Genomic DNA, 25913 nt, shown 5'->3' with positions numbered 1-25913 from the left:
CCCAACCCGGTAGCCTTCGGGCTTGGAGGGAAGTCTAAGCTCCCTGGATCTGAACATGGCGCAGGCAGACCCGCCGGCCCCTGCCATGGACTTCTCAGCTCTGAATTAAGGAAACTGTCTGGGCTGCTGGCTTGGGGACTCTGTGTCTTGTTTCCAGGGACCAGGCCAGAGATGGCATAGTCATCCTGAATGACTGCCACCTCTCCCCGACCATCCTGAAGTGACTCCCATCAGAGGGCGGAGGCAGACACACAAGCAGCTGCAGGGCCAGATCCCAGTACTGGTCTGGATCGTCTTCCTGGACTTTGTGGTGTCTGGGGTATTTGCCAACTTTTTATATTTTGTGATTTGTTGTGACTTTTTTCTTATTCCAAATAAACATTCTCCTTTATACCCAACCTTGTATACTTTTTTCCTCAAGAGGGCTCCAGAATTAAATGAGGATGCGTTAGTTCATGGGAAGTAGAATTAAAAGTTTATTTCGGGGGAGGGGGGGCATTGTGGTGCCACAGGTTAAGCCGTCACTTACGATGCCCACATCCCATATGGCAGTACTGGTTCCAGTTCTGGCAGCTCGGTTCTGATCCAGCTTCTGCTAATGAGCTCAGGAAGGCAGCAGATGATGGCTCAAGTACTTGGGGCCCTGCCAGCCACGTGGGAGACCCGGATGGAGCTCCAGGTTCCTGGCTTCTGCTGTGGCCATCTGGGGAATGAACCAGCACATGGAAGATCTTTCTGACTCTCCTTTTCTCTGTCACTCCCCTTTCAGATAAATAAATCTTTTTTTAAAAACATCATGGGAAGAACTTAAATCTTTTCTTAAAAAGATTTATATTTTATTTATTTGAAAGGCAGAATGACAGAGAGAGCAGAGACAGCAAGCACCCGAAGCTTCTTCTGGGTCTCCCGCATGGGTGCAGGGATCCAAGGCCTTGGGCCAGAGCAGAGAGCTGGAATGGAAGTGGAGCAGCTGTGTCTCAAACCGCCATCCATATGGGAGGCCGGCGACACAGGCAGAGGCTTAATTCGCTCTGCCACAATGCTGTCCCCTAAATAAATTTTTTAAAGATTTATTTATTTGACACACAGAGTTACAGACAGACAGAGGGAGAGCCAGGGAGGGAGAGCCAGGGAGGGAGAGGGGGATGGGGAGGAGAAAGGGGAGGGAGGGAGGGGGAGAGAGAGAGGGAGAGAGAAAGAGAATCTCCCACCCACTGGCTCACTCCCCAAATGGCTGCCACAGCCAGAGTTGCGCCAATCCGAAGCCAGAAGCCAGGGTCCTCCTCTGGGTCTCCCACATGGGTGCAGGGGCCCAAGCACTTGGACCATCTTCTACTGCTTTCCCGGGCACATTAGCAGGGAGCCAGACCAGAAATGCAGCAGCCAGGACTTGAACCGGCAGCTACACAGGATGCCAGCCCCGCAGGCAGGTTAGCCTACTATGCCACAGTGCTGGCCCTAGTAAATCTTTTTAAAAGAAGTTTAACTGGGGAGTGGGCATTTGGTGCAGTGGTTAAGACAACACTTAGGATGCCCACATCCCATATCAGATGATCTGGGTTCGAGTCCAAGCCCTGCTTCCAATTCCAGCTTCCTGCTATGCAGACCCTGGGAGGCTGTGAGTGAGCGATGGCTCATGGGAGACCTGGACTGAGGTTCTGGCTTTGGCTTGGCCCAGTTCTGGGTGTTGGCTGTTGTGGACATTTAGGAGAGTGGACCCACAGATGAGAAAGCCCTGTCTACCTTTCAAATAAATAAAAATTTTTAAAAGTTTGCTTTGGTACAAAACATTTTGAAATCCATGTAGCTCTTATAAGATGTATTCTCCATGAATTTTCTGGAACAAAAATTCTCAACATGCTTTGCCCAGGTTATTGGCCGGGGCGGGGGGGGGTGGGGGGGGCTTTTTCCGCTGACTTTTGGCTCCGAACATTCCAACCCTTCTTTTCTCCGCTCTCACCCTGGTGCTTCTGGTTCAGGGTGTGACTCCTGCACCTGTCGCTCTTCAGGTGACTCAGGGCGGTACATGGCAGAAATAGTCCCAAAAGCCATTTGGAACCACGACAGCTAGCAGTGACGTACTACCTGGCATAAGTGCAGTACATGTATCCTAAATGAATACATTCCCAAATGAATACATGTGGCTCGAATTCTCTGAGCCACATCCCCAAATGCCCCAGCAATGCCACGCCCACCTGACACGGACGAGGTATGACAGAAATCAGGGCTGAAACCTGGTATGGTTTTTAAAAATACCTTACCTTAGCAAATATCATAAAATATATGACCTTGAAATGTGTGACCTTGGAAGGCACTCAGGCAAGCGAGTAAGCCTCAGAAATTGGACTGTGCTAGCTGCACCTGCCTGAGGCTTGGACCGGTAACATTTCAAGGTCCCGCCGTTCGTGTATGGAAAGGCTGAGGAGGGCCAGGACCCAGGGACGATGGTCACAGCTGCCTGTAAGTTTGGGCCCTGAGGTTGGACTTATTAGCAAGAGGCATCAGCATGCTCCTATCCTGCATTGTCTTCTTTGAGTTTACCCCCTTATTTTTTATTTGGTTTTTTTTTTTTTTGAGAGGTAGAGAGACAGGTGAGCTCCCATCCACTGGTTCACTCAAGTGCCCACAACAGCTAGGACTGGGCCAGGGCCAAAGCCAGGAGCCAGGAACACAACCCAACTCTCCTATGAGTGGCAGGACCCTGACTTGAGCCTCACCACTGCTTCCCAGGATCTGCACAGCAGGAAGCTGGAATCGGGAGCTGGATCTGGGAGTCAAACCCAAGTACCCTGACATGGCACGGGGCATCCTACCCAGGGTCTTCACCGCCGAGCCAAACGCCTGCCTCCACCCTCTTCGTTTTTAAACTGAAGCCCTGAAAAAATTCCAGGTTGCCTATGCTGAATGGAAAGACAAAGGGGTTAGCTATACCCAGGCCAGGCCAAGGCCAGAGCCCCACATGAGCTAGTGGACGTGGGAGAGGCAATGCCCATTTTTTTTTAAAAGATGTATTTATTTGAAAGGTAGAATGATAAGGAGACAGGGAGAGGGAGGGAGGGAGGGAAGGGGAGAGAGGGAGAGGGAGAGGGAGAGGGAGAGAGAGAGAGAGAGAGAGAGAGAGAATCTCCCATCTGCTCGTTCACTCCCCAAGCACTTGCAACAGCCAGGTCTGGGCCAGGCCGAAGTCAGGAGCCAGGAGCTCCACCCGGGTCTCTCACATGGGAGGCAGAGGCCCAAGCACGTGGGCCATGCTCTGCCGCTTTCCCAGGTGCATTAACAGGAAGCTGGATCAGAAGCAGAGCAGCCGGCACTCTGATATGGGCTGCCAAGGTTGCCAAGTGGTGGATTTACCTGTTGCACTACAATGCTGGCCCCCACAAACATGTATTTATAGGATGTCTTGTCATTTATAAAACATGTCTCAACATCCATTCTCTCTTCAGGGATACACTGTAGGGTACGCTGTAGTCTTAAAGAGTCAGCATTTTCCAGTTTAAGAAAGATGAAGCGGCAAGATCAGGATTTACCTAGACCTCCCAGATTCACATCTACAACCCAACCAGTGACAGCCGCGGCTCTTGCTTTACTATTGTTAATGGAAATGGGGCTCAGGATACCCCTGTTTAGGCTTCAGATGCGTCAGACACAGTGCTGGCACTTTCACCGCTTGTCTTCTTCAACCCTCACACCCTCTGATGCAGGCTGGGTCTGAAGGAGGAGGAGGTTGGGTGGCACTGGGTTGGCACTCCTCGTGCAGTGTGCAACACAAGCAACAAAGCAGAGGCAGGCATGAGCTGGGCTTGCTCAGACCGTGTTCACCGAGAGCTGGCCATGCTCAGGGCCACTGTCCTTGGGGCTCCCAGGACCTCTCGCCTACACACAGTTATCTCTTAGCGGAAAGGGACGGCTTCCACACAGAGGCAAGGCTGTGGCACGGCCCTGAAGGCGGCAGCTGGAAGAGGTCTGTGGCCTGTCACTTTCCATCCAGTGGCTTTTCAGCAAGACGGGGGCTTCCAGGGTGAGCTACTCTATCAGCGAGGCTCTCAAGTTTCCAACCAAGTGAGGAGCTTGGCTCCCACCCCTCAGCCCTGAGGCTCCGGGCAGCCCCTGGGCCTGGAACAGCTCTTGCCCTTCCATGCCTCCATTCCCCACCAGGGCCCACAGCTGGGCAACTCCCTATGCTGCCTCCCCCAGCTCACCTGGGTTGGGAGGTGGCCAGGTACCACCTGCCCTGGAGGGGGAAGTGCAAAGTGCAAGCCCCACCCTGGATGGGCAGCAGAGACCGCGGGGGGCACAGTGGTGGCACTGGACAGACATACCTTCCAGACTGGCTCCCTCAGAAGTCAAGAGCTCCCCCATCTGTCCTCTGGCCTGGCCACTAGCCACTTTCTTACCAGGGTTCCTGAGAGTGGACTGTCCTGCCCCCAAACTCCGCCCCCTGTGAGGTTGTGTGAGATAAGGTGCCAGGGTGAACGTGACCCCTAAACCCATCCACAGCACATGCAGCCCGGATGCATTGCTCCTCTGTGCCTCAGTTTCCTCATCTGTAAAACGGGAATACTGAATGTCTTTCGCTTACAGATGGATGGGAAAATTAAATGAGTTAACACAAGTCTGTTATTAACTTGTATCGTTATTATTACAAGTGTTCTGAGATTCCCTTTCAATATTTTCCCTTGGGGTGTTAAAATGCACTGAGATTTCAGGGCAAGCGCTAGAGAAACATAAATTCCTCCGGCGGAGACGCTGAGGGTGCTGCGAGGGAGTGCTGGCACCGGCTGTCCTCTCCCGCCACATCCAGCCCCAGGCTGTGTCGCTGCTCTGACTCACTGCTGTCTGTGCAGCTCGTGCAGCTCGGGGGAGGTGTTTACTGCCTCATTAGCACCTCTGCTCCTGGTGGGCACTGATCACTTCCGCTCCCTCCCCTGCGGGGCTCAGAGCTGCCCCCAAAAGCAGCTACTCTGAGAGCCCAGGAGACCTCCCCAGCGGGTCCCCATTCCCTCTCTGGGGTTGCTCCCTCTACCCAGGAATGAAACAGCTTACTGGCTAGATTTGGGGGCTGTGGATACACGTTTTTAAAAAGCAGATCACATGCTCACCCCTTCTGCAGCACCTGAAACCAAATCCTAGAGCCCACCCTCCTCTTCCTCACCCCGCACCTGGGCCCAAACAGGAAGCAGATGTCCAGGCGGATCAGCGAGGCTGGGGCGGAGACAACAGGAAGGCGTGGACCCTGCTAGTGCTGCTTGCTGCTCTCACTGCCAAGGCTGAGGAAAATGGAAGGACTGTTCCTGGTTAAGTACCCAGCTGTGACCCACGCCAAACTTTCCTGGGCCTCAATCCTGAGTCTCTGGCTCTGCTTCCAGAGTCCTCCATATCCGGTGCCAACCACCATCCTGGCCCCATCATGCCAAGCCCCTAAGCCCAGCCTCACCCCCAAAGTCAGGGCTGGCATTTTTTCTTCCCCCACCCCCATACCTAATCCACAATGGTATCTCTGGAGCCAAAGCTCATGGTCTGGAGAGCCTCACGCTGCTTCCAGGTGCAAGAGGCTGGCTGGAAGACTCGCTTGGATCCCGAGGCAACAGCATTTTCAAGGTTGAGGGGGCTGACCAGTCGGAACCCTAGCCCCCACAGCCATGCGAGGCATGCAGGTGGCTGGCTGCCGACTGCTCCCGCCTCCGGGCATCTCCAGAGCCCGCCGGAACCCCACGCCACCTCTGTCTATCCACACAGCAACATCAGGTGGTGCAGCAACAGAATGCCCAAGCTTAATTTTTCAGGGAGACACAAGCTGGTGTCATCGTGAACAAGGTTTCAAAGGAGGAAACTCTTTTGGGAAAGGGAGTCTAAAGAGCTGGTTTTCCGACAGGCAATGGCCTGACCCCAAGGCCCATCAGGCTGCCATCCAGCTCAGAAACTTGCGGAATCAACTTCAATATCCGCCCAAAGCCCGGCGAGGAGCAGGCATCCCTGGCAGCACCGGATGGAGAAAACCAGCAACTCCATTTCCTGGGTCCAGTTAACATTCAGGGGAATTGTTTTGACCCACAGTGGTCACAACCAATAAACTTCACGGCTCTCCACCAGCTTGACTGGCTCCTCCGCGCCTCTGGCTTCATCGGCTGTGGCATCGTTGTCTTTCTGTGCCGCCCCTTGGCTACGCTGAGCCTGGTGCAGACTTCTGCTCCTGCTGGTGTGGCGATGCCTCCCTCTCCAGACCCACTCAGGATTGTCATTTCATTCACCGAGCTGCAGGCTACTGGCCAGTTCCCCACTGCCAAAGTCAACACCTCAGGCCTGCTTTGTCTGGAAGAGCAGGTTAAAGACAGGGTAGCTCCCTTTCCTGGCCCATCCCTGGGCCTGCTCAGGTGACAATCTATTTATGGCGTGAGGGGATTGCTCCTGGGGTCTCTAGATTTGGAATGCATCTTTACAAGGGATCTTTCTTTGAAAGTCAACAGGGAGAGTAATTTCCCTCCTTTTGTGTAAGGAGCTAGACAAATTTCACTTGCAGCTGTTAGTCTGTAATGTGGAAAGTCTCCAAATGCATAAACAGGAATGCCTCTCTCTCAAAATGAAACAGGAATAAGTCAAAGTGATGGCAGTGGGGTGGGCACGGTGATAATGGGTTTGGGTGCCCCAGTGTCAGGGAAAGGAAATGCCAGGGAAAACAGATTGCTCCTCTGCCTCTCCCCACAGGGCTGTGAGCTGCTGAGAGGCAGCCATCACATTCTTTTTTTTTAAAGATTTATTTATTTGAAAGGCAGAGCTACAGACAGAGGAAGGGAGGGAGACAAAGAAATCTTCCATCCACTGGCTCCCTCTCCAACTCACTGGCCAAAGCCAGCAGCCTGGCACTCCCAAGATCTGGGTCTCCCACATGGTGGCAGAGGTCCAAGCACTTGGGCCATCTTCCACTGCTTTCGAAGGCACTTCAGCAGGGAGCTGGGCCGGAAGTGGAGCAGCCAGGACTTGAGCTGGCGCTCATATGGGATGGCAGTTTAATCCACTGACTGCGCCACAACGCCAGCCCCAGGGGTCACATTCCGTCTTGGGTGTCCCAAACTCCTTGCACAACATCCACAGCACAGGAGATGTTGGCGGAAACGCGAGAAGCACGGAACTAGAGGGCAAAGGGGGCCCTAAACCTAGCAATGGAACAGAAACACCAGGTTTTGGTAGCGGGGAAGGTCCATTTATAGGAAGTGAAATAGCAACTTGGAGTAGGGCTTGATGACACCCACATAACCTTCCTCTTACACAGTAACACATTTTGTTTGCAACATAACATAAAAGCCATCAAAGGCTCTCCAGCTGGCTTGCGAACACTCTCATATCCCTGACTCTGCTCATGGGCAAACAGGAATGTCCTGGCAATTCCTTGCAGTGGGAGTTCTGAGCACAGAGGGAAAGCTGTTGGTCTGCAACGAACAGGACGATTGGGATTCTTTCCCGTGCCAGCCCCTAACGCAGATGAGGTGGGGGGTGTACAAACAGTGACTTCATCTCCGAGGTGCTGCTCCCCGCTCCAGAGAAGACACTGTGCTTACAGCTTCAACACAGACAGTCTCGTTTGGAGAGTGTGTTTCCCTCTAACTCTGGCATTCCTGAAAATGTCTGCTTGCCCTGTGAGATATCTACCAGGAATCTGGCTTATGCCAAACTGCTGTTTCATGTAAGCAGAGTTTACAGACAAAAGATTTATTCAAATGAGTCTTTTTTCTGCAGACTTGGTTACCAGAGATAAACATCAGGGTATTGTGCAGCAACTCTGACTTCATCCTGCTGTATTTGCTGTATTTGCACGTGACCCACGGATTCTCTGCCAAAGTAGGGGTATTAAAACTTCAGGTTTTTTTCCTCCAGTTATATCCTCAAGGGAACTTGTATTCTTGTAAACTTGGATGTCACTTCAAGCCATTAGCTTGTATCCTATAGTACTTTCTTCATGCAAAAGATTTTAAAGCCGCTACTAATAGCTGTATCTCCTAAAAGCTGTCTACCCTGGATGCACGGGACCTTCTCCCCATAAATCCCGAATCCGCAGGGACTGGTGGTTATCCACAGTATGAAGCGATCAGCTGTCACAGCGCCACCAAGGAACGTGAGGCAGAGTCAGCGAGCCCTGGTGGCCCAGTGCCTGGGCTGTTTCTTAGTCTAAACTAATCTGCTAGAGACAAACCAGAAATGTGGAGCTGGGGCTTTGACATCAAACAGACCCACACTCGAGTGCAGCCCCAGCACTCACCAGCTAAGGGACCTTGGCAGCGATGGATGGTGCCTTGTGTAAAGTGCAGAAGACACACCTACCCTGCAGTCACTGTGACTATGAGACAATGCACATTAATACTCCTGCCACACAGAAAGAAAAAAAAGGACAGCTATGATGATTCAGTAGCCAGATGAAGTGAGGAAAATCAAGGTCACCGGGCTGTCACTCACAGAACAGGTCTCACGCAGCTTCTCTGCTCTCTGGAGTCACACAAGAGGGGGAAGAGGTTTCTTCTAACTGGGGGTCTTCTTGTTAGGGCGCGGCGTACTGAATACTCACGCTCTGGCCCAGCCATGCCACGGTGGGAAACAAGCCCTCACAGTCCACATACATCCCCACTCTGCCACCCGAGACTGCCCCAGATCCACGGTCTCCTCTGCGGAAACCACCAGGGCCGGAAGCCGGGGTCGGTATGTCGTCACCCATCCTGTATGTGAGAAGCACTTCCCGCGGACTCCACGTTGCCAGCTGAGTTCCTCAGGTAGTTAACAGCGCCATTTTGCAGGTCAGGAAACTGATATTGAAAGACGACTGTCTCACCCAAGGTTGAACTACGGGAGTGAAAGATGACAGTCCTCGAGCTCATCACCGTGTGGCTCCCTACCCTTCGAGGACCTCGTCCTGCACGCTGACGCAGACTGTCCCAGGGCATCTTCCTGGAAACAGGAGACGCCTGCTCTGCGGGGGGTGTCAGGCCCAGGGCTCTAGCCAGAAACACAGGATGTAACTGGGTTCCTGCCATCAGGACGTGTGGCTGGCATGTGTCCTCTCCTACCTTCTTGTACAGTCCAACACTGACTTCTTCCCAGTCTTCCCTAGAACACGCAGTCCTAAGACCCTGCTCACTCAGAAATGTCCCTGGTTTGCCAGCCCAACCTTGCCTAAGGCGCTTATGGCCACCAGACTACCAAGGCCATGGTGGCTGCTTCCTGGCTGCTCCCACATCCACAGGCCTCCCGCTGGATAAAGTGTGAGGGCAACTAGATGGGGGGCCCAGTCTGCTCTTCCAACGTGGCTGGCAGCTGTGGCTCTGGCTGGTGTGTCTGATGCCTGCTCTGAGTACATCATAAGCACCACCCTGTGCGTTAAGAAGCTGCCGCTGCTGCCTGCTGTTGACAACCTGAACAACTCACCTTGGGTATCATTAAAAAAAAACTCCTACAGCTGCCATTCCTGACTTCTGCATACAGCCTGCGTCTTCCACCACCTCCTCACCAAGCATCCCGTAGAGACCACACCTGACTTCACTAAGACAAAGTGTTCTTAGATCAAGGTAGGCAAAATTAAAACACACAATCTGTGGCGGGTAGGTGAGGGTTAATAGCAGAGTAGACTCTAACACTAGACACAATCACTCTGACACACACAAATCAAGAGCACCCCAGAAATCCGAATTAGAAGTACTGGCCCATTCCACAGTGTCGGAGACGATTCAGCGGAGGCATTTCCAATACTACAATACTTACACGACACTGCAAGGGTCTTCTGATGGCCACCGGAGAATCATGATCATGTTTAGATCGGCCCATAAAGCCTGCTACAGGTGTAAAAGTGAAGTAGAATCAAATTTAGATTATGTGGGGCAAATCTTTACAGAAAGAGGGGCCGGTGCTGTGGCACAATGGGTTAAAGCTCTTGCCTGAGGCGCTGGCATCCCATATAGGCTCTGGTCCTGGCTGCTCCTCTTTTTTTTTTTTTTTTTGACAGGCAGAGTGGACAGTGAGAGAGAGTCAGACAGAAAGGTCTTCCTTTGCCGTTGGTTCACCCTCCAATGGCTGCCGCGGCCTGCGCGCTGTGGCCGGCGCACCGCGCTGATCCGAAGGCAGGAGCCAGGTGCTTCTCCTGGTCTCCCATGGGGCTGGCTGCTCCTCTTCCCATCCAGCTCTCTGCTGTGGCCTGGGAAGGCAGTGGAGGTCGGCCCAAGTCTGGGGGCCCCTGCACCCACATGGGAGACCCAGGGGAAGCTCCTGGCTTCGGATCGGCGTAGCTCCAGCCGTTGCAGCCATCTGGGGAGTGAACCACTGGATGGAAGACCTCTCTCTCTGTCTCTGCCTCTCTTGTAACTCTTTCAAATAAATAAAATAAATCTTTAAAAAAAAAATCTTTACAGAAAGAGAAACTTTGCAGTCTGAGCACATGAATGATTGGATTCAGCATCAGGAATCTGGACTATGTTCTCACGGGGCATCTCAGAAGACTTCCACCAATTGTAAGGTCTGGTATCACTACAGGGAAGCTGACCGTTTGGGCTGACTTTTGGGACAGGCTATTGGAAAAGGGGGTTGCTGAAAGAATCATTGAAGTCAGGCTAAAGCTCCCCTCTATAGGACTGGGTGTCTGCTCTGCAGGACGTGCTATTTTACCTCTTCCTTGAATGGTGGTTACACCTGCGTCCTTTATAATTGCTCCTAAGTGAGACACGCTTGGACTCATGCTATGTTTTTTGTACAAACGACAGGCTATCTGGAGCAGTCCGTTATGCTTGAGGACCTAAGCGAAGCCAAAGGAGAGGTCAGAAATGCTGATTCAAGCCACTTGAGGAGGACCTCCACTGTGGCCGAGCAGTGGCTGCACAGAAGCTGAGAGCCCTGCCTGCCATGGCTTGGGGGTGACAGCACAAGAGGCAGGAGCCAGTTTTTGCTGTGTCAATTCAGGAACGCTCTGACCAGTCCTGAGAGTCATGATGTCAGTTGAAACTGCTCAACGGTGGACACAGCGACTCACCCCAAACCCCAAGAGCAGCAAGGACCAAAGACGCAGGGCTATAAATACCCACACGAGGACGGACCTCTGTTTTCCTTTTTAAGACTTCTCATGTCACTCAGGAGCGTGAGGAGGTGAGAACAGAATGCATGTTCTCTCAAAATGGAGTTTTCAACCTAAAATTCCAATTCAGTAGGTCAGGAGGGGTGGGACTAACAATCTGCTTTTAAAAAAATTCCAAGGGAGACTCATTACCCAGAGAGAGAACCAGAGCCTCACCATGATCACTTCCGGCAGGAAGCCAGAGTCCGTGGACTTCTCCCAGGCCCCAGTCAGAGGCCTGCTTCTCTCTGCCAGGCTCACCTCTGGCTGCGCTGGCACACCTGCCACCCGGACTTTTCAGCAGCGGTATTTTGTTTGCTGTCACTAGAGCTCTTGCAGGAGGGCAGGGGTTTGTTGGGAAACCAATGTGTGATTCCATGAAGGTCAAGGTGTTAACAGTGGTACTTTTGGAAGGTAGGTGACTGACTTCCTTTGGACATTTTCCTGTTTCCCAATTTTTATACTGAACTTCTCGTGTGATAAGAGTATTTATGAGCACACACACCCTCAGCTCTTGCCAAACTGGTTTCTTCTCTGGGAGCTGAGCACAAGTACATGTCCCACTCGACGGCTGCCAGGCAGACTGAGGGCAGTGGGCCTGCCTGGCCCTTGAGCGCTCGGGGAAAGGTGAAAGGGCAAACCCCACAGACAGGCTGGGGTTTCTGTCCACTCGGAGCCAACCACTCCCGATTTCAGAGAAATTACTGGAGAAGTTCAAAAACACAGCTAACTCTTTTCCTCCCCCATCTTCAGTTTAAGTCCTGAATCTCCACTTAGCAGCAGACACTGGCTCTGAAGTTCTTTTAGACATTTATTTACTTACTGTACAAAATATTTACATCATCAGCTGTAACCATCTGGCCCTTGCACCTGGCCTGATGAATTGCAGCCGGGCTTGGTCTCCGCTGGGTTTCTGGAAACATGCCAACATTCTCCTTGGTGCTCACCTGTCGCCTGGTCTCCTTCTAGGACACTAAAAGGCTGGGAGGGCAGCCCCCACTTCCCCGACACACACAAAGTACCTGGGCCACAGGGACATAAATTAAAGAACTGGCCAAAATAAGAAACATGAATAGAACACTGCCTAAGAAATAACACCCCTGCCTTCTAACATATTGTACCTTTTCTTCACACTGGCTAGTCCAAAGCAGAATTAGAAGAAAAAAAAAAAAAAAAGGTAAAAGGAAAGGCCAAAAACAGCAAAGATATTTTGAATTGGGGGGAGGGGGACAGGGGTTGGGGTGGGGACAAAGGAGAGGGCGAGGGGAGGGAGACAGGAACTGGAAGAACACAAAGTCACACCAGTACCAAAGGGTCTCATCGAACAAAGGCTGGTGTCTCAGGATCACCGGGATGCAGCTGCCCCAGGTGGGCTGCAGTGGTGCCGAGGATGCTGTGAGAAGTGCTATGACTGGACCTTCAAGTGACAGATCGAGCCAAGAAAACCAACTCCATCTCCAGCATCAGTCTCTGGAGAGCCGCTGGAAGGGAGAATGCAGGATCCAAGAGAGAAATGATGGCCAAAAACAGCAGAACCAGCCCACGTGCCCCTAGCCGGGACGCCCTCTCTGGGCCCAAGGGGCAGCGTCATGTTTCCCACGGTGAGGATTAAACTTTCCTGTACACATCCCATGGGAAACATTTGGCCACGCAGCAGCACCTTGTCCTGGTCCCTGAGGAAAGCAGTGACCATGTGGCATGGAGGATCCTGGGGTGTAGAGTTGTGATGCTGGATCCTGGGCCCCAAGGACAAGTAAGGTCAGCACCCACGCCAGAAAAGGACAGGACAGACGACCACTGTGGAGGAGTGAGGTGAGGCAGGAGCCGCAGCACTCCGAGGGGCCTGATCCTCATGGCCCCGGGTCCAGGAGGGCTCAGACATGCTTCGAGGAGGCCGAGGTACTGCCACAGTCCTGCCTGCCTCAGGACTCTGTGTTTGCTGGTTTTGGCAATCAAGATGGCTTGTAATATTCTCAGGGCTGATGTCCCACAGGGAATGGGAGCTTGCGGCAAAGCCTTCTTAACAGAAATTAGGGAAGGTGATGAGATTCTGGGTGTTGAAATTGTTCTCAAACAGAAGGAGTAAGGATGTTGTCATTTTCCATGAGACAGCAGCAGGTTCTCTTCCATCATCAAGCAACAGTGAACTTAATATAGTTCTCTCCCTCCCTCGCTCCCCTTCTCGGTAACGGAGGGAGTGAAGGGAGGCACATGGAACGGCAAGGCTTTTACTGTCAAACCCTTCTCTCTGTCCCCAGTGTCCTGACCCCAGGGACCCACGGGCATTGTTCCTTGCTCAGTGCTCCAGGCAGAGAGAACCAAGGATTGCGGGCATGCTATTCTTACTGTGCCAATCCTTGGCTACAAGATTTTCTTCAGTAGAAGCCCAAAGACACCCCAGCTCTTAGCAGACTGTATGACTCAGAGGTCAGTGGCCAGGCTCGGCCACACCTCAGTGCAAAGAACAAACTCAGGGAAAAGCAGTCCTCTAGCAGCCGTGTGCCTAGACAAGCCCCTAACCCAAAGCAAGAACCACTCTCAGCACTGGAGCCTCAGCCCAGTTAGCCTTCACTCTGCCTTTTTCTCACTGGCTCAAATTCAAGAAAAAGCTTAGAGAGTTCTCCTTTATGGATTAATGATCACTTCCAGAAATGCCTGCAGGGAAAGTGCCTTCCCAGTTGTGCCACCATAAAAACAGGTCATGTTGTACCATCTGTCCTCATTAGCAGCAGTCCAGTGCCATGGGCTGTGCCTGCCGTGGTGCAGGGGGTCTAACGCAGATCGCTCACATGGGCCACTTCCACCTGGGCTTCTCCCAGCCTCTGAAAAGAAGAGGCAGTCACCCTCCCACGAGACTCACGTACTAGTCTGGTCAAGTCGCGAGGGCCAAAAGGACACCTCCGAGGAGCCTCAGCAGAGGGAGCCGGGGCGAGGCGGGGACGTAAGGCTCTGCGCACCAGCTTCCCCACAGAGCCGAGCCCGTCCACTTCTCACGGCTACTGCGGCAGTCCCAGCTACTGAGACCTTCAAAGGACCAAATGAAATGAGAGCAGCACGGTCCTCTTCTCGTGACTGACTGACGAGCTCAGCTTCTGCACCATGCCACAGTGGCCTGCGGAGGGTTTGGGCAGGGAGGGGCCGAGGTCAGAACAAGGCTTGGAGGTGACACAATACTCCAGACACAGGGGAGCACGCGGCATCTTCTTGCTGATGGTGCGCGTCAGGGTCCGCGGCTGTGCAGTCTGTAACATGCGCTGGGGGCGTGGGAGCGAGCGGTGGCGGCAGAGCAGTCAGAGCATGCCGAAGCCCTCGCAGCCCTCGCTGATGGCCAGCTGCAGCATCCTGTGCACCTCTTCGTACGAGTCATACGTCGGGAGGCACAGCTGGTTAAAACTGAAAAGGCAAGCAGAGAAGTGACTCACTCACACCACCAGGAACACTGGCAAGGGCACGCGCTGGGCGGCCAGACACCCACCATGTGTGTGCGGTGGGGAGCGTGCTATGGGTCGGAGCAGCGATGATCTGAAATGAGGGGCAGAGCGCAGCAAAGCCTCCAGGTGGTAGCTGAGAGGAGCCTGTTGTGAACTGAAGGAGCCGAGCCAACTCCTCCTGGGTCAGACTGGACACCACAGTCCAAAACCACCTCATGACCTGGAGGGAGAGCACAGGGTCAGAGTCACACACCAGTCCCAGGAGAGGAAGCAGACACCCTGAAGGGGGGCTCTGCCCCAGGTACAGCTCTGCACGGACATGGGGAGGAAGGGTTAGGGCTGACCCCTCTTCAGGCGTTCGCAAGGTCCTGTGGTCAGAGAGTCGTCACTCATCAACTGGCTCTCGTTCTCTGCATGTCCAACTTCCTGCTCCCATGGCACTCGGCATGACAGCCCCGAGGGACAGGGCTCCCCTCTGCCTGGACAACCACACATCGTTTGTTCTCAGCCAACATGTCTACTTCTTTGAGTCCTCTGTGACTTTTTTCTTCTGAAACTTCTTCCTTGTAACTTGGCATAAATCCAACTGAAAGAAGTTAGGGCCGCTCACCTTTTCCCTGAAATGCCATGAGCCGCCCACAACCACTGCATGGGCTTTGAAGTCAGACACGCTGATGTCTCCAGTCCCACACATCAGCAGCTGGAGAAGAAGGTCAGGTGTTACTAGGACAGTCAGAGGGACAAAACCCCACTACAGGGTCACGATTACCTATGTTAATATGAAAAATGCAAAATATCTCTTTAGGAAAATCAATTATAATACACCAATGATTCCAAGCCAGTGTGGAGGAAAATAATCAAACAGCCTTATAAAAATATGCAAGTAGAGATGCGTGTGGCCCTATCAATGCCAGACCTAGTGAATCAGAATCTCTAGGGACCAGTTATGAGCTTGTGTAGCTTGGAAAAGATTCCCAGGTTTCTCTGATGAGCACCCCTAATTAAGCACTGCTACTAAGGATTCTTTTCAACTCAAACAAAGGACAAATAAAGAGCCAAGTGTTTACTGGGCAGTCTGCTCTGAACGCGGCCTAGGGAGAAAAGGCCAGCTGTTCCCTCTGACGAAGACCCCAGTCCTGTTTATGAGTTTGTCAGATGGCCTTTCCTTTTCTCCAGGATCCTTCCTTCATCTGTGAATTGAACTTTTACTACCTTCCCTTCAGCTCTGCCCCTACTTGATCAGATAAATTTAAAAGCATGCCAAAACATGAGAACATTAATGACATCAGAGCCCTGGACATCTTGTTGATGTCCGAACTTGGTTCAGGATCCAGCGTGTTACTTAGCAGACTTGTCCAATGGCTATAAAGAATGATGTGTCCTAATCAAGAGACAAGAAAAGCCCAAAGGATGCCTCAGGAGTCTTGGCTCCTTCAAGAAGAACTTGCTAGGCCAATGCGTAACTTAGAGGAGGATGTGGAACAACTGTCAGAGACTGTGTCCTTCCTTCCTGTCCACTCCTGCAAACTGGTACAGATGCTCTGCTCCATGATACAACAAAATCAGCAAGTAGCCATTGCTCAGTCCCAAAACTAACAGTGCTACGTGACAGGCTATCAGAAACTCTGGAGACAGTACGCAATTATAGCTCGATAAAGCTGCTTAAAATCTAAAAACGAAACAACTAGACTGACATGTGGAGAATTCATTTTGTTTGGAGTTCATATCTGAAGGTATACAACAGTTTGATTCTTGTTCTTGAAGCCAGTTCAATTACTGAGACTGGTTCAAGACCACCTGAAACTACTTTTCCCCTATTTGCAAAACTACTATTCCCCTACAATTTGCAAAACACACTCCTCACAAAAGCTATGAGAGCTTTAAACTAGTAACTTGCGCCTTCTGCGTCATCTGTGAGCAGCAGGTAAAAACAAACTGCAATTTCTGACCACATCTGACATGGACTCCAGTTTTGGTAATTACAGAATAATGGTATTTACCATCTATTATTGTTACTGGATCTGAAATAAGAATATATTTACTACCAATATGTAAATATATACAGTGCTGTGACCTAAAACTTTGCAATATGGCCACATTTTGTGATTTGTCTCCTTGCTAGCTCCACGAGGGCTAAACTGTCTCTTCCCTCCACCTCCTCAGTGCCTGGGCATGCACAGCACACAGGAGGCACTCAGGAATCCAGGAAGGCTGTGCCCAACACCGACATTCTTTACAACTCAACAGCTATCCATACTTGATGACTAAGTGAACAGTACTTATCTTCATAAATAATTAGCTATTTGCTACTTTCTAAATTTTAAAAAGCTAAAGAAAGGGTCAATGAATGGCAAGAATGACAAGGTGAAGCTAATGTTTGCATTAGGAGCTTTCCTGCTGCATCTCGTGACAGGAAAGACAACAAGCTGGTTCTGGGGGTGGGGTGTGCACCGACAACAGACACAGCACGTACCTCCAGTTCATTCTCATCAAAGATAGCCAACAGGTTTTCAGGGACCAACTCGTTGAGGCCTGAAACAAAGCAGCCAATTAAAGCCATTCTCACAACATGCATGTAGACACATACAAGAGTAGATAGGATCCCACCTTTTAGGAAATGTTCCACTTCCTCTTTCACTTGACTGGCCAGCCGGTACTGAGCCAGCAAATTTAAATAGAAGATTTTATTCGCATTGGTAACTGGCGTTTGAGCTCCACCTGTCATGAGTTCTACTACCTGAAATAGGAGGCAAAGAGACAAGGAGGGGTCGTGGATGGAAGTTTCTAAGTTGATACCTGCTTGGTACATTCACAAACCCAGCATCAGTTAATCTGTCAGTGTCTGTTAAAAGTTCCTGCTGGATTGGCACTGTGGCATACCAGGCTAAGCCTCCACCTGTGGCACCAGCATCCCATGTGGGCATCAGTTTGAGTCCCAGCTGTTCCAATTCCAATCCAGCTCCCTGCTGATGGCCTGGGAAAGCAGTGGAACCTGGCCCAAGTGCTTGGGTCCCTGCACCAGCATGGAGACCTAGAGGAAGCTACTGGCTCCTGGCTTCAGATTGGCCCAGCTCCAGCCATTACAGCCATTTGAGGAGTGAACCAGCAGATGCGAGACCTATCTCTCTGTCTCTCCCTCTCTGTCTGTAACTCTGCCTCTAAAATTTAACCAGGAGCTTCCTCCGGATCTCCCATGCTGGTGTAGAGGCCCAAGTACCAGGGCCATCCTCCACTGCTTTCCCAGGCCATACCAGAGAGCTGGATCAGAAGAGTAGCTGGGACCAGAACCAGTGCCTATATGGGATGTCGGCACTGCAGGTAGAGGTTTAGCCTACTACGCCACAGCACCAGCCCCAAATAAAGAAATCTTTAAAAAAAAAAAAAAAAAGTTCCTGCTAGACATTCATCTGATTGACACACACGGTTTTACTTTGTTCCTGCACTTCAGGGTTCCTGCCACTATTGCTGTATTCCACTAACTTCTATTTCTTTTCTCAATATATAATGATTTGTTTATTAATTTGAAAGCCAGTGTTACAGAGAGAGATGGAGAGACACAGAGAGAGGTCTTGCATCTGCTGGTTCATTCCCTACATGGCCACAATGGCTGGGACTGCCTCAGATCAAAGCCAGGAGCCAGGAACTGCATCTGGGTCTCCCACGTGGGTTACAGGGGCTGGGCCAGGCTGAAGCCAGGAGCCTGGAACTCTACTCAGGTCTCCCACATGGATGGCAGGGGCCCAAGCACCAGGATGATCTTCCGCTGCACTCCCAGGCACATTAGCAGGGAGCAGGATCCAAAGTGGAGCAGCCAGGACTTGAACTGGAGCTCATATGGGATACTGGCATCACAAGTGGCAACTTCTTATATGCTGCACCACAACACTGGCCTCCACCAGCTCCTATCCCTGAAGTGGGGATCTGGATGAAGTCTTCACGGACACAGTTAACCAGTGGAGGTGCAACGGGAAGATACTTTAATCTATAATCCAGACCTCTACTGATCTAATCTCTAAACCAACAGAGAGTAAACAAAGCCAGATAAGTAACAAAGAAGTCTTTTTATGTCTTAGGAATTCCAAGACTGGACAGTTGATCATGCACATTATTCTATCTGCAATGTGAGTGAGTGGAAAGCAGCCATGATTTGAAACTTGGAGATCCTGAACTGTAATCCCCGCCCTGCTGCTAGTCACCTAGCCATTTAGGCCCCTTATTTTCCTCTCTGCAAAGAAAATGCTGAAAAGCTGCAGACTCTCAAATAGAATTAGCATCTTCCAATAGACCATTCCTAAGGGAATTCTGAGGAATCCCTGAAGCAGTATAGAACCACCACACTGGAAAAAATGTGTATAGGGACCAAGGTTGTCTCCATAGATGAACGAAGGCCGCCATTAAATTACAAAATCAGATTTTAAAATCATGAAAACATGACAGGAACAGCATGTTCCTCCATAGCAGGGCTTCTCAATGGATTCAAAATGTGACTTTCTGCCTGTTCCTATGCATAATTCTGGATATTTCTCTCATGTAAGCATTTCCATCTAGTAGCCCAAGAAGTCAATTCACATTTAGTATTCATATTGAACCCAGTGAAAACGAGCACTCCCTTGGACCAGTATTCTACTGGCCCTGGCTGCCTTGCTGTGCTGGGGCAGGAAGATGGGCTCTGATCCCATGTGCACAAAGGCAGAGGTTGGGACACCCACAATTTTCAGAAGGGATATCTGATTTTCAGCAGAGCGGTACCAACGGTCACACGTCCTCAATCATTGCTCTCTTGTTTTTAGTATGTTTACGTATTCCTGCGACTCTACTTTCATCATTATCTTCTGATGTTATTTACCCCACAATGTAAACAGAAGCACATCTGCCTCACAGAAACTTCTGACCAATAAATTTCTAATATGGTTTTAAAACACACAGGAAGCTGCTGCGTTGCCACTGCCACCCTTCCAAGTCTTGCTTGTGCAGTGTTGCTTCATCATCACTCAGTTCTTATCCAATTGGGATGAAGAAACAGCAGTCTGGATGAGCACATGTGTTTGCCCCCACTCAGTTCATAACAGACCAGAATGCAATGCCCTACAGTTACACTGTCCAGTATGGCAGTCACTAGCCAAATGCAGTTACTAAATTAATTTAAAAAGGGCCAGGCATTTGGTGTAGAGGTTAAGTCATAGATTGGGACACCCACATACCATATCATAAAACAAGGTCTGGGTTATATTCCTGGTTCCACTTCTAATCTAACTTTCTGCAAACATACCCTAGGAGACAGCAGGTGATGGCTCAAGTACTTGGGTCCCTGCCACCCATGTGGGAGACCCACATTGAGTTCTTGGCTCCTGGCTTCAGCCTGGCCCAGCCCTAGCTGTAGTAGGTATTTGGGGGTGTGAACCAGCAGATGGAAAACTGATATTCCTCTCTGCCTTTCAAATAAATAAAGATATTAAAAAATAAAATAATTAAGTAAAATAGGATAAGATGGGAATTCAGTTATTTTGGCACACTTGCCAACTTCCAGGTACTTAATGGACAAGACAAGTATACCACATTGGGACTGACGCCATGGCTCACTTGGTTAATCCTCCGCCTGCGGCACCAGCATCCCATATGGGCACCGGATTCTAGTCCCGGTTGCTCCTCTTCCAGTCCAGCTCTCTGCTGTGGCCCAGGAGGGCAGTGGAGGATGGCCCAAGTGCTTGGGCTCCTGCAACCACATGGGAGACCAGGAGGAAGTACATGGTTCCTGGCTTCGGATCGGCGCAGCGCCAGCCGTAGTGGCCATCTGGGGAGTGAACCAACGGAAGGAAGACCTTTCTCTCTGTCTGTCTCTCTCACTATCTATATCTCTACCTGTCAAATAAAAAAAATTATAAAAAAATATACCACATTTCCATTGGAAGGAAGCTGGGGAACACAGGACCCAAGGCTTTGGTCCTCCTTCTCACCTTATCCAGCTGACCTGATTTGTTATATTTCTCTTCTGCAAAGACCAGCTCCATCTCACTCATATCATTGTTGAGGATAAAACAGACTTTGGATTTGTAGAATTCTGGGTCATCTGTTTCAAAGTACTGAGAGGGTAGAAAGATGCAGAACAGAACATGAGTGGCTGCCCTTGCCCAGAAATGAAACTTTTTAACTGTGTAGAATCACTTATCCCTTTAACCTTAAGAGTAATCAGCTCAAGGGGAGAGATTACAGAGTTAACAGCCGGGAACCTTAGGAGAAAATGCACATCCGAGACGTTACCTTGTAATGCATACGCAGTCCTATGATTTGCGCCAAGAAAGAACGGGTGAAGCGGGCTCGGACCAACTGCTTGTAGGCTCCTCCGAGAGAGGACTCATAGAGACACTTGCCAACCAGCCGCCCTGCAAATTCATACATCTTCAGGCGCAGATGAGCAGGGCGATTAGGGTTGGGATGAACCTGTCAAAAAAAAAAGACACTGAAAGGCTCTGGGCCACTTATCTTCAACTCCAGTTCCGGAAAGATCCTCCATCTTTAACTCTAAGCTAAGGGAACAAAAATTTCAACGTGAGGATCAAAAGGCCCATCCAAATGACATTAGCCTATAGGCAGCCACCACTGAGTACTTCAAAGGGACCAGTGGATAAAGAGTGAAGATGGACTCAGAAGTTGAAGAAATCCTGTGTTAAGTTTGTGGTCCCTGGCTGAGCACGGATGTGATGCCTTTTCCCTAAACTAGAACTTCTTTCAGATAAAGACCTTCTCCACTCCTAACTTCTACCTAGTCAAAGATGTCGTGCAGAAATCACTGGCTTCAGGCACATTTTGAGGAAGTGGCTTAATTATTACAATAAAAATTAATAGAGTGGCCACTGCACTGCTGCTCTCTAGTCAAACATTCACCTTACTGTATTTTCTCTTATTTTAGAGAAGAAATAGTCCAAGACAGAGGGATGCAACTAGACTGGCCCACACCGTAAGAACTTGGGGTGTCAGACTCCCAGAGCAGTTTCCCACCTTCAAACCTTATTGATATATCCACTATAATATAGTCCACACTTTTCACCCGCTGCGGGGCAGTCACAGACTCACTAATGCTTGGTTGTTGTCACTGAATCGGGTGAAGAGCTGATTGGTGGTATCAAACAGTGCTTTGCAGATCAGTTCAAACCATTCCCGGCGAGGCCCTCCCCAGTCCAGAGCTGAAAAGTATAACGAAAATAAAAAGTGACTCTGGCCTATTTTCTCTTATCACTTTGGTTCTGGTAGTTATCATCCAATACTGTCCTCATTCCACCCATTCCACTGCCTCTGCTTCACCACTACAACTCAATGAAACAGTGAACGTTTCTGGAAATTCCAACCTCCCTGTGGGATTAAAGGGATTCTGATCACTAAGTGAATGCCTCCAGGCCTGGAAACACAGGAGATCAGAGATCCCAGGACACAGCCTTCTGCAAAGGTTACTCTGCCCTTCTGAGCCAACTGCTTAGAGCCCTCCTGTCCAGTCTCTGTGCTCTACCGTCTCCACCAGACCACGTGGCTGGTAAACACTACCCTGGTTTTTTCTTGACTCCTGGTTTCTTTCTCCCTTGAAAACAGGGAGATTTTTTTAAGAGAGTTGGGAGGAGGGGGTTGCTTTTGCTGTTTTGTAGAGAGACAGTAAGAGAGAGGGTGGAAACACGAACCAGAGTTTAAAAAGAATATGAAATTTCAAAACTGACCTTCTTCATCCTGGAAAACCACTTCAAAGTTCTTGCTCCAATCTGAAATGGAGAAGTTCCGAGTGGCTTTCAGAGACTAGAAAACAGTGAAAGAAAGGAAACCATCAGAGCACTGGCGGGCATTCCTCGGGTGTTACAGACGAAAGCACAACAGCACTGCCACTGTCCGCTGAGCAGACCTCTACTACTTGGTGGAGGCACATTACTCATAAGAAGTGTAATACCATCTCGTGTTCAAAATGCACATACTGCGTTGGTGTCATGGTGCATTAGGTTGAGCTGCCGCCTGCGATGCTGGCATCCCATATGGGTGCAGGTTTGAGTCCTGGCTATTCCATTTCTGACCCAGCTCCCTGTTAAGACACGTGGAAAGCAGCAGAAGATGGTTGAAGTGCGTGGGCCCCTGCCACCCACGTGGGAGACCCAAATGGAGTTCTAGGTTCCTGCTGGCCTGGCCCAGTCACAGCTATTGTAGCCATCTGGGGAGTGAACAAGTGGATAAAAGATCTCTCTCTCCCTCTCCCTCTCTCCCTCCCTCCCTCTCATTTTGGCTTTGAAATAAACCAATACATCTCTTTTTTTAAAATATTTATTTATTCTGAAAGACAGAGTTACAGAGAGAGGTCTTCCATCTGCTGGTTCACTCCCCAGGGATTGTGTGTACCAGGCCAAAGCCAGGAGCTGGGAACTTCTTCCAGGGCTCCCACAGGGGTGTAGGGGCCCAAGCACCTGGGCCATCTTTTGCTGCTTTCCAAGGCACATTAGCAGGGAGCTGGATGAAATATGGAGCAGCCGGCTCTTGAAACGGTACCCATATTGGATGGCAGCATCACAGGCAGAGGCTTAACCTGCTATGCCACAATGCTGGCCCCTGGTATCCTGGTTTTCAACAAAGTCACTAGACACCTTTATCCACAAGGCAAAGTTCAGACAGGGAGCTATGCCACACGAGAGAATGTAGCTGAGAAAAAGGGTTTCCAGTCACACCTACCAGAGCCAAACATCACAAACACTTTCTGGACAGGGACCAAGCCTCCTCATGCTCAGGGAATGTCAGAACTATGCCAGCGTCTGTGCGGTGCAGACAGACACATATCAGGTGTTCCTTTTCCCTCAGCCCCAAGGAACAACAAAACTCACTTCTCTTTAATCCAACAAGAGCTTTTCTATCCCAGGGACTGAATAACACGAACTTTATTTTGGAACCGCAACTTACACCTCCCTACACAGGAGTTCCAAGAGAATGTTCAGGAACGAGCCCAGTACAGACTTGAAAGCTAGTATGTCAGCTAGTCTCCCCCCAATAACACACCTCCAACATCCTGCCCCAATCAAACGCAGAGAAGAATGGCCATTTACAGGCATATGTAAAGAGGGAAATTCAGGTTTCATAAGAAAAGAAAACTTACAGAATACAACCAAAGACAAATGAAGTTTTTAGTTGGAAAACATTGGCACCTGCTGCCAGACAGGACACTTTACGCACCGATTCCAGCAAGGCGTGTCTGCTGACCTTCAGGGTGACCTTGGAATGTGGTCTTTTCATGTGGACCTGCCGAAGCTCTCGCTGGAAGAAGTTCACCTTGTCCTGAAAGGTCTCAGAGCCTCCTGAGGAGCAGCAAGGCCCAGAAGGGTCACAGTTACTACAAGACCTCTGTGGAACCCCACCTCCACAGTCCCAGGCCCCTAAGGGAGCTAGGCTGGCAGTCCTGTCCATCAGAATCCCAGCCCCACCTTACCTATGTTCTTATGGAGGGAGCGGATGAAAGTGGCTGCCAGGATGTTTCTCTCCTTACAGCTGAGCTCCACAGGAGGCTGAATGCCATCATCCACCACCAGTGTGAGCAGCTTGTGGACAGGGTCGGGGCCAAGGTATGAAAACTAGTGGGGGAAAAAAAAGCAACCCTATGAAACCTTCAATTCCAGCAAAAACTCCTCCAACCAACAAAAGCAAGTCAAGCTGTTTCCCCCAAGTACCAGGAATACATCTTTTCACCTCAGTGCTCTATAATTCAAATTTTATTTCAAATTATTTCTGTAGAGACCACATTTGGAAAGGATCACAGGCAACACCACAGATGCACAACATAAAACATGCGAAAGCTGTTAAGGATATACAAAATATCAAGAAATTACTCCAAACTGGATGGAGGAAAGTGAGCAAACGCTGCATCTCAAGAGGTGGCTTCAGCACCCGGGGAGACCAAGCTGGGACCCTCTTTGTGGATACAGTCTTGGAGACAAAGATAACTGTTAAAGCATTCTGCGCTGCTACCAATTCCTGTTTCTGTAGGCCCAGGTCCTTCTAAGACTTACACGTTCTTCATGCCATTTAGTGAGGCGCTAACAGCCTGTGATTTAGCGAGGAATCCTGTGTTTGCAATGAGAACTCCAGAAACACCACAAGCCCTACCACAAGGCCTTCTGGGAACAGGAAAAGGTGGAAATACTGCAGGGCAGAAGCCTGCAGGGCCTGAGCTAGGTCTGAGGGCCAACTTACTTTTGTTCCTGGGCACACTCGGAAGGTGTAAAGGCGCCAGGGAATGATTTTCAGGTAGAACTCCTTCACTGAGAATTGCTGGAGGGTGACATACAGAAAATGAAGTGAGTGAGAAGTAAAAGGTTTTCTTTGTGCATTATAGCTAAAACAGCAGAGTCTCTACCTTCATCTCTAGAGACAAAAAGGATAATTTAGTTAGCACTAACATCAAATAAATACATCAACTCTACCTTTAGGAAGGCCATGCAAGTCCACACAGACATATTTTATAATCTTATTAATACTCAGTTCAATTTCTAAATATCAAAGACCAGGTTTTTTGTGAGTAGAGACTATTTCACTTGGATGCAATCAAACCTCCTGCTCAGCCTGGTGCTGCTCAGAATTACTTCCTCCAAGTCAATGGACAGGGAACACCCACAGCCCAGTGTTTATCTCCATTTGATTGGTACCAAAGGGTTGTGGAGGAAGGAAGAAATGGGGGCTGAGGGGGCTGAAGTCCAGTGCAATGGGGTCAGGACTCATATGAAAATTTCACAGAAATCACTCCTTTAAGAATATGCAAGTCTTCTTAAGCCATTTATAAAGAAAGAAAAGGCAACACAATAGATTTTTAATTTACAAATAAACCTGTTTTCTGAATGCAAAGCAGTTTAAACAGATGTTTCACTATAGAAAATTTCAAACACATACTACAGGAGAGGAAACAGTATAATGAACCCATCACCAGTTTCAACAATTATCAATGCAGAGCCCATTTTGTTTCATTTATTCACCCCACCTATTTCTCTCATCACCACCCCCAACTCCAGCCCAAATTAAGGCTAGGTTTAGGTTTTAAAATCAAGAATGGGGCCCAGCAAAGTGTTCTGAAGTTGAACAGAATTAGAACTGAGTTTTGGTTATGAGACTAAAAGGATATAATGAGGTGTTTCAGAACACTCTCATTTTTATGAGGACTGAATGAACAAGAAAATACAAATATCAGAAAGAAACTCTTTAACACAAAGCACCTCTAAGCTCAGGGGCTTGGGAATTTCACCTTCTTGTCTCTGCCAAAATTTCTTTATAGCCATGTTGTAGCCTGACAAGTGACATTCATTTATTAAAGTGGTTTTCACAGATCACAGAATGAAAGATCAAACTGTTTCCACACAGCACAAACGGCCAACAGTGATTTTTGTATCAGTGAGAAATTT

General features: G+C 49.7%; 1 protein-coding gene across 5 annotated transcripts in view; it reads right to left on the bottom strand.

Annotated features, from left to right (window-relative positions):
• Window positions 1–11860: 11860 nt before the first annotated feature.
• The window catches only part of AREL1 (apoptosis resistant E3 ubiquitin protein ligase 1), a 56381-nt gene continuing 42328 nt past the window's right edge, over window positions 11861–25913 (bottom strand). For all 5 annotated transcript variants that reach the window (XM_062181797.1, XM_062181801.1, XM_062181798.1 and 2 more), the window contains exons 9-20: window positions 24715–24792; window positions 23954–24095; window positions 23701–23822; window positions 22215–22290; window positions 21583–21692; window positions 20770–20949; window positions 20466–20591; window positions 17119–17248; window positions 16985–17043; window positions 15122–15211; window positions 14556–14731; window positions 11861–14473 (exon numbers count right to left, since the gene is read on the bottom strand). In XM_062181797.1, the coding sequence (XP_062037781.1) occupies window positions 14371–14473; window positions 14556–14731; window positions 15122–15211; window positions 16985–17043; window positions 17119–17248; window positions 20466–20591; window positions 20770–20949; window positions 21583–21692; window positions 22215–22290; window positions 23701–23822; window positions 23954–24095; window positions 24715–24792 (1392 nt within the window). In that variant the 3' untranslated portion in view covers window positions 11861–14370. The remainder of the gene's footprint in view (window positions 14474–14555; window positions 14732–15121; window positions 15212–16984; window positions 17044–17118; window positions 17249–20465; window positions 20592–20769; window positions 20950–21582; window positions 21693–22214; window positions 22291–23700; window positions 23823–23953; window positions 24096–24714; window positions 24793–25913) is intronic.

This window comes from Lepus europaeus, chromosome 22 (assembly GCF_033115175.1).
Source record: "Lepus europaeus isolate LE1 chromosome 22, mLepTim1.pri, whole genome shotgun sequence".
In the NCBI taxonomy this organism is placed as follows: Eukaryota; Metazoa; Chordata; class Mammalia; order Lagomorpha; family Leporidae; genus Lepus; species Lepus europaeus.
This window is presented reverse-complemented; position numbering and strand designations above follow the sequence as displayed.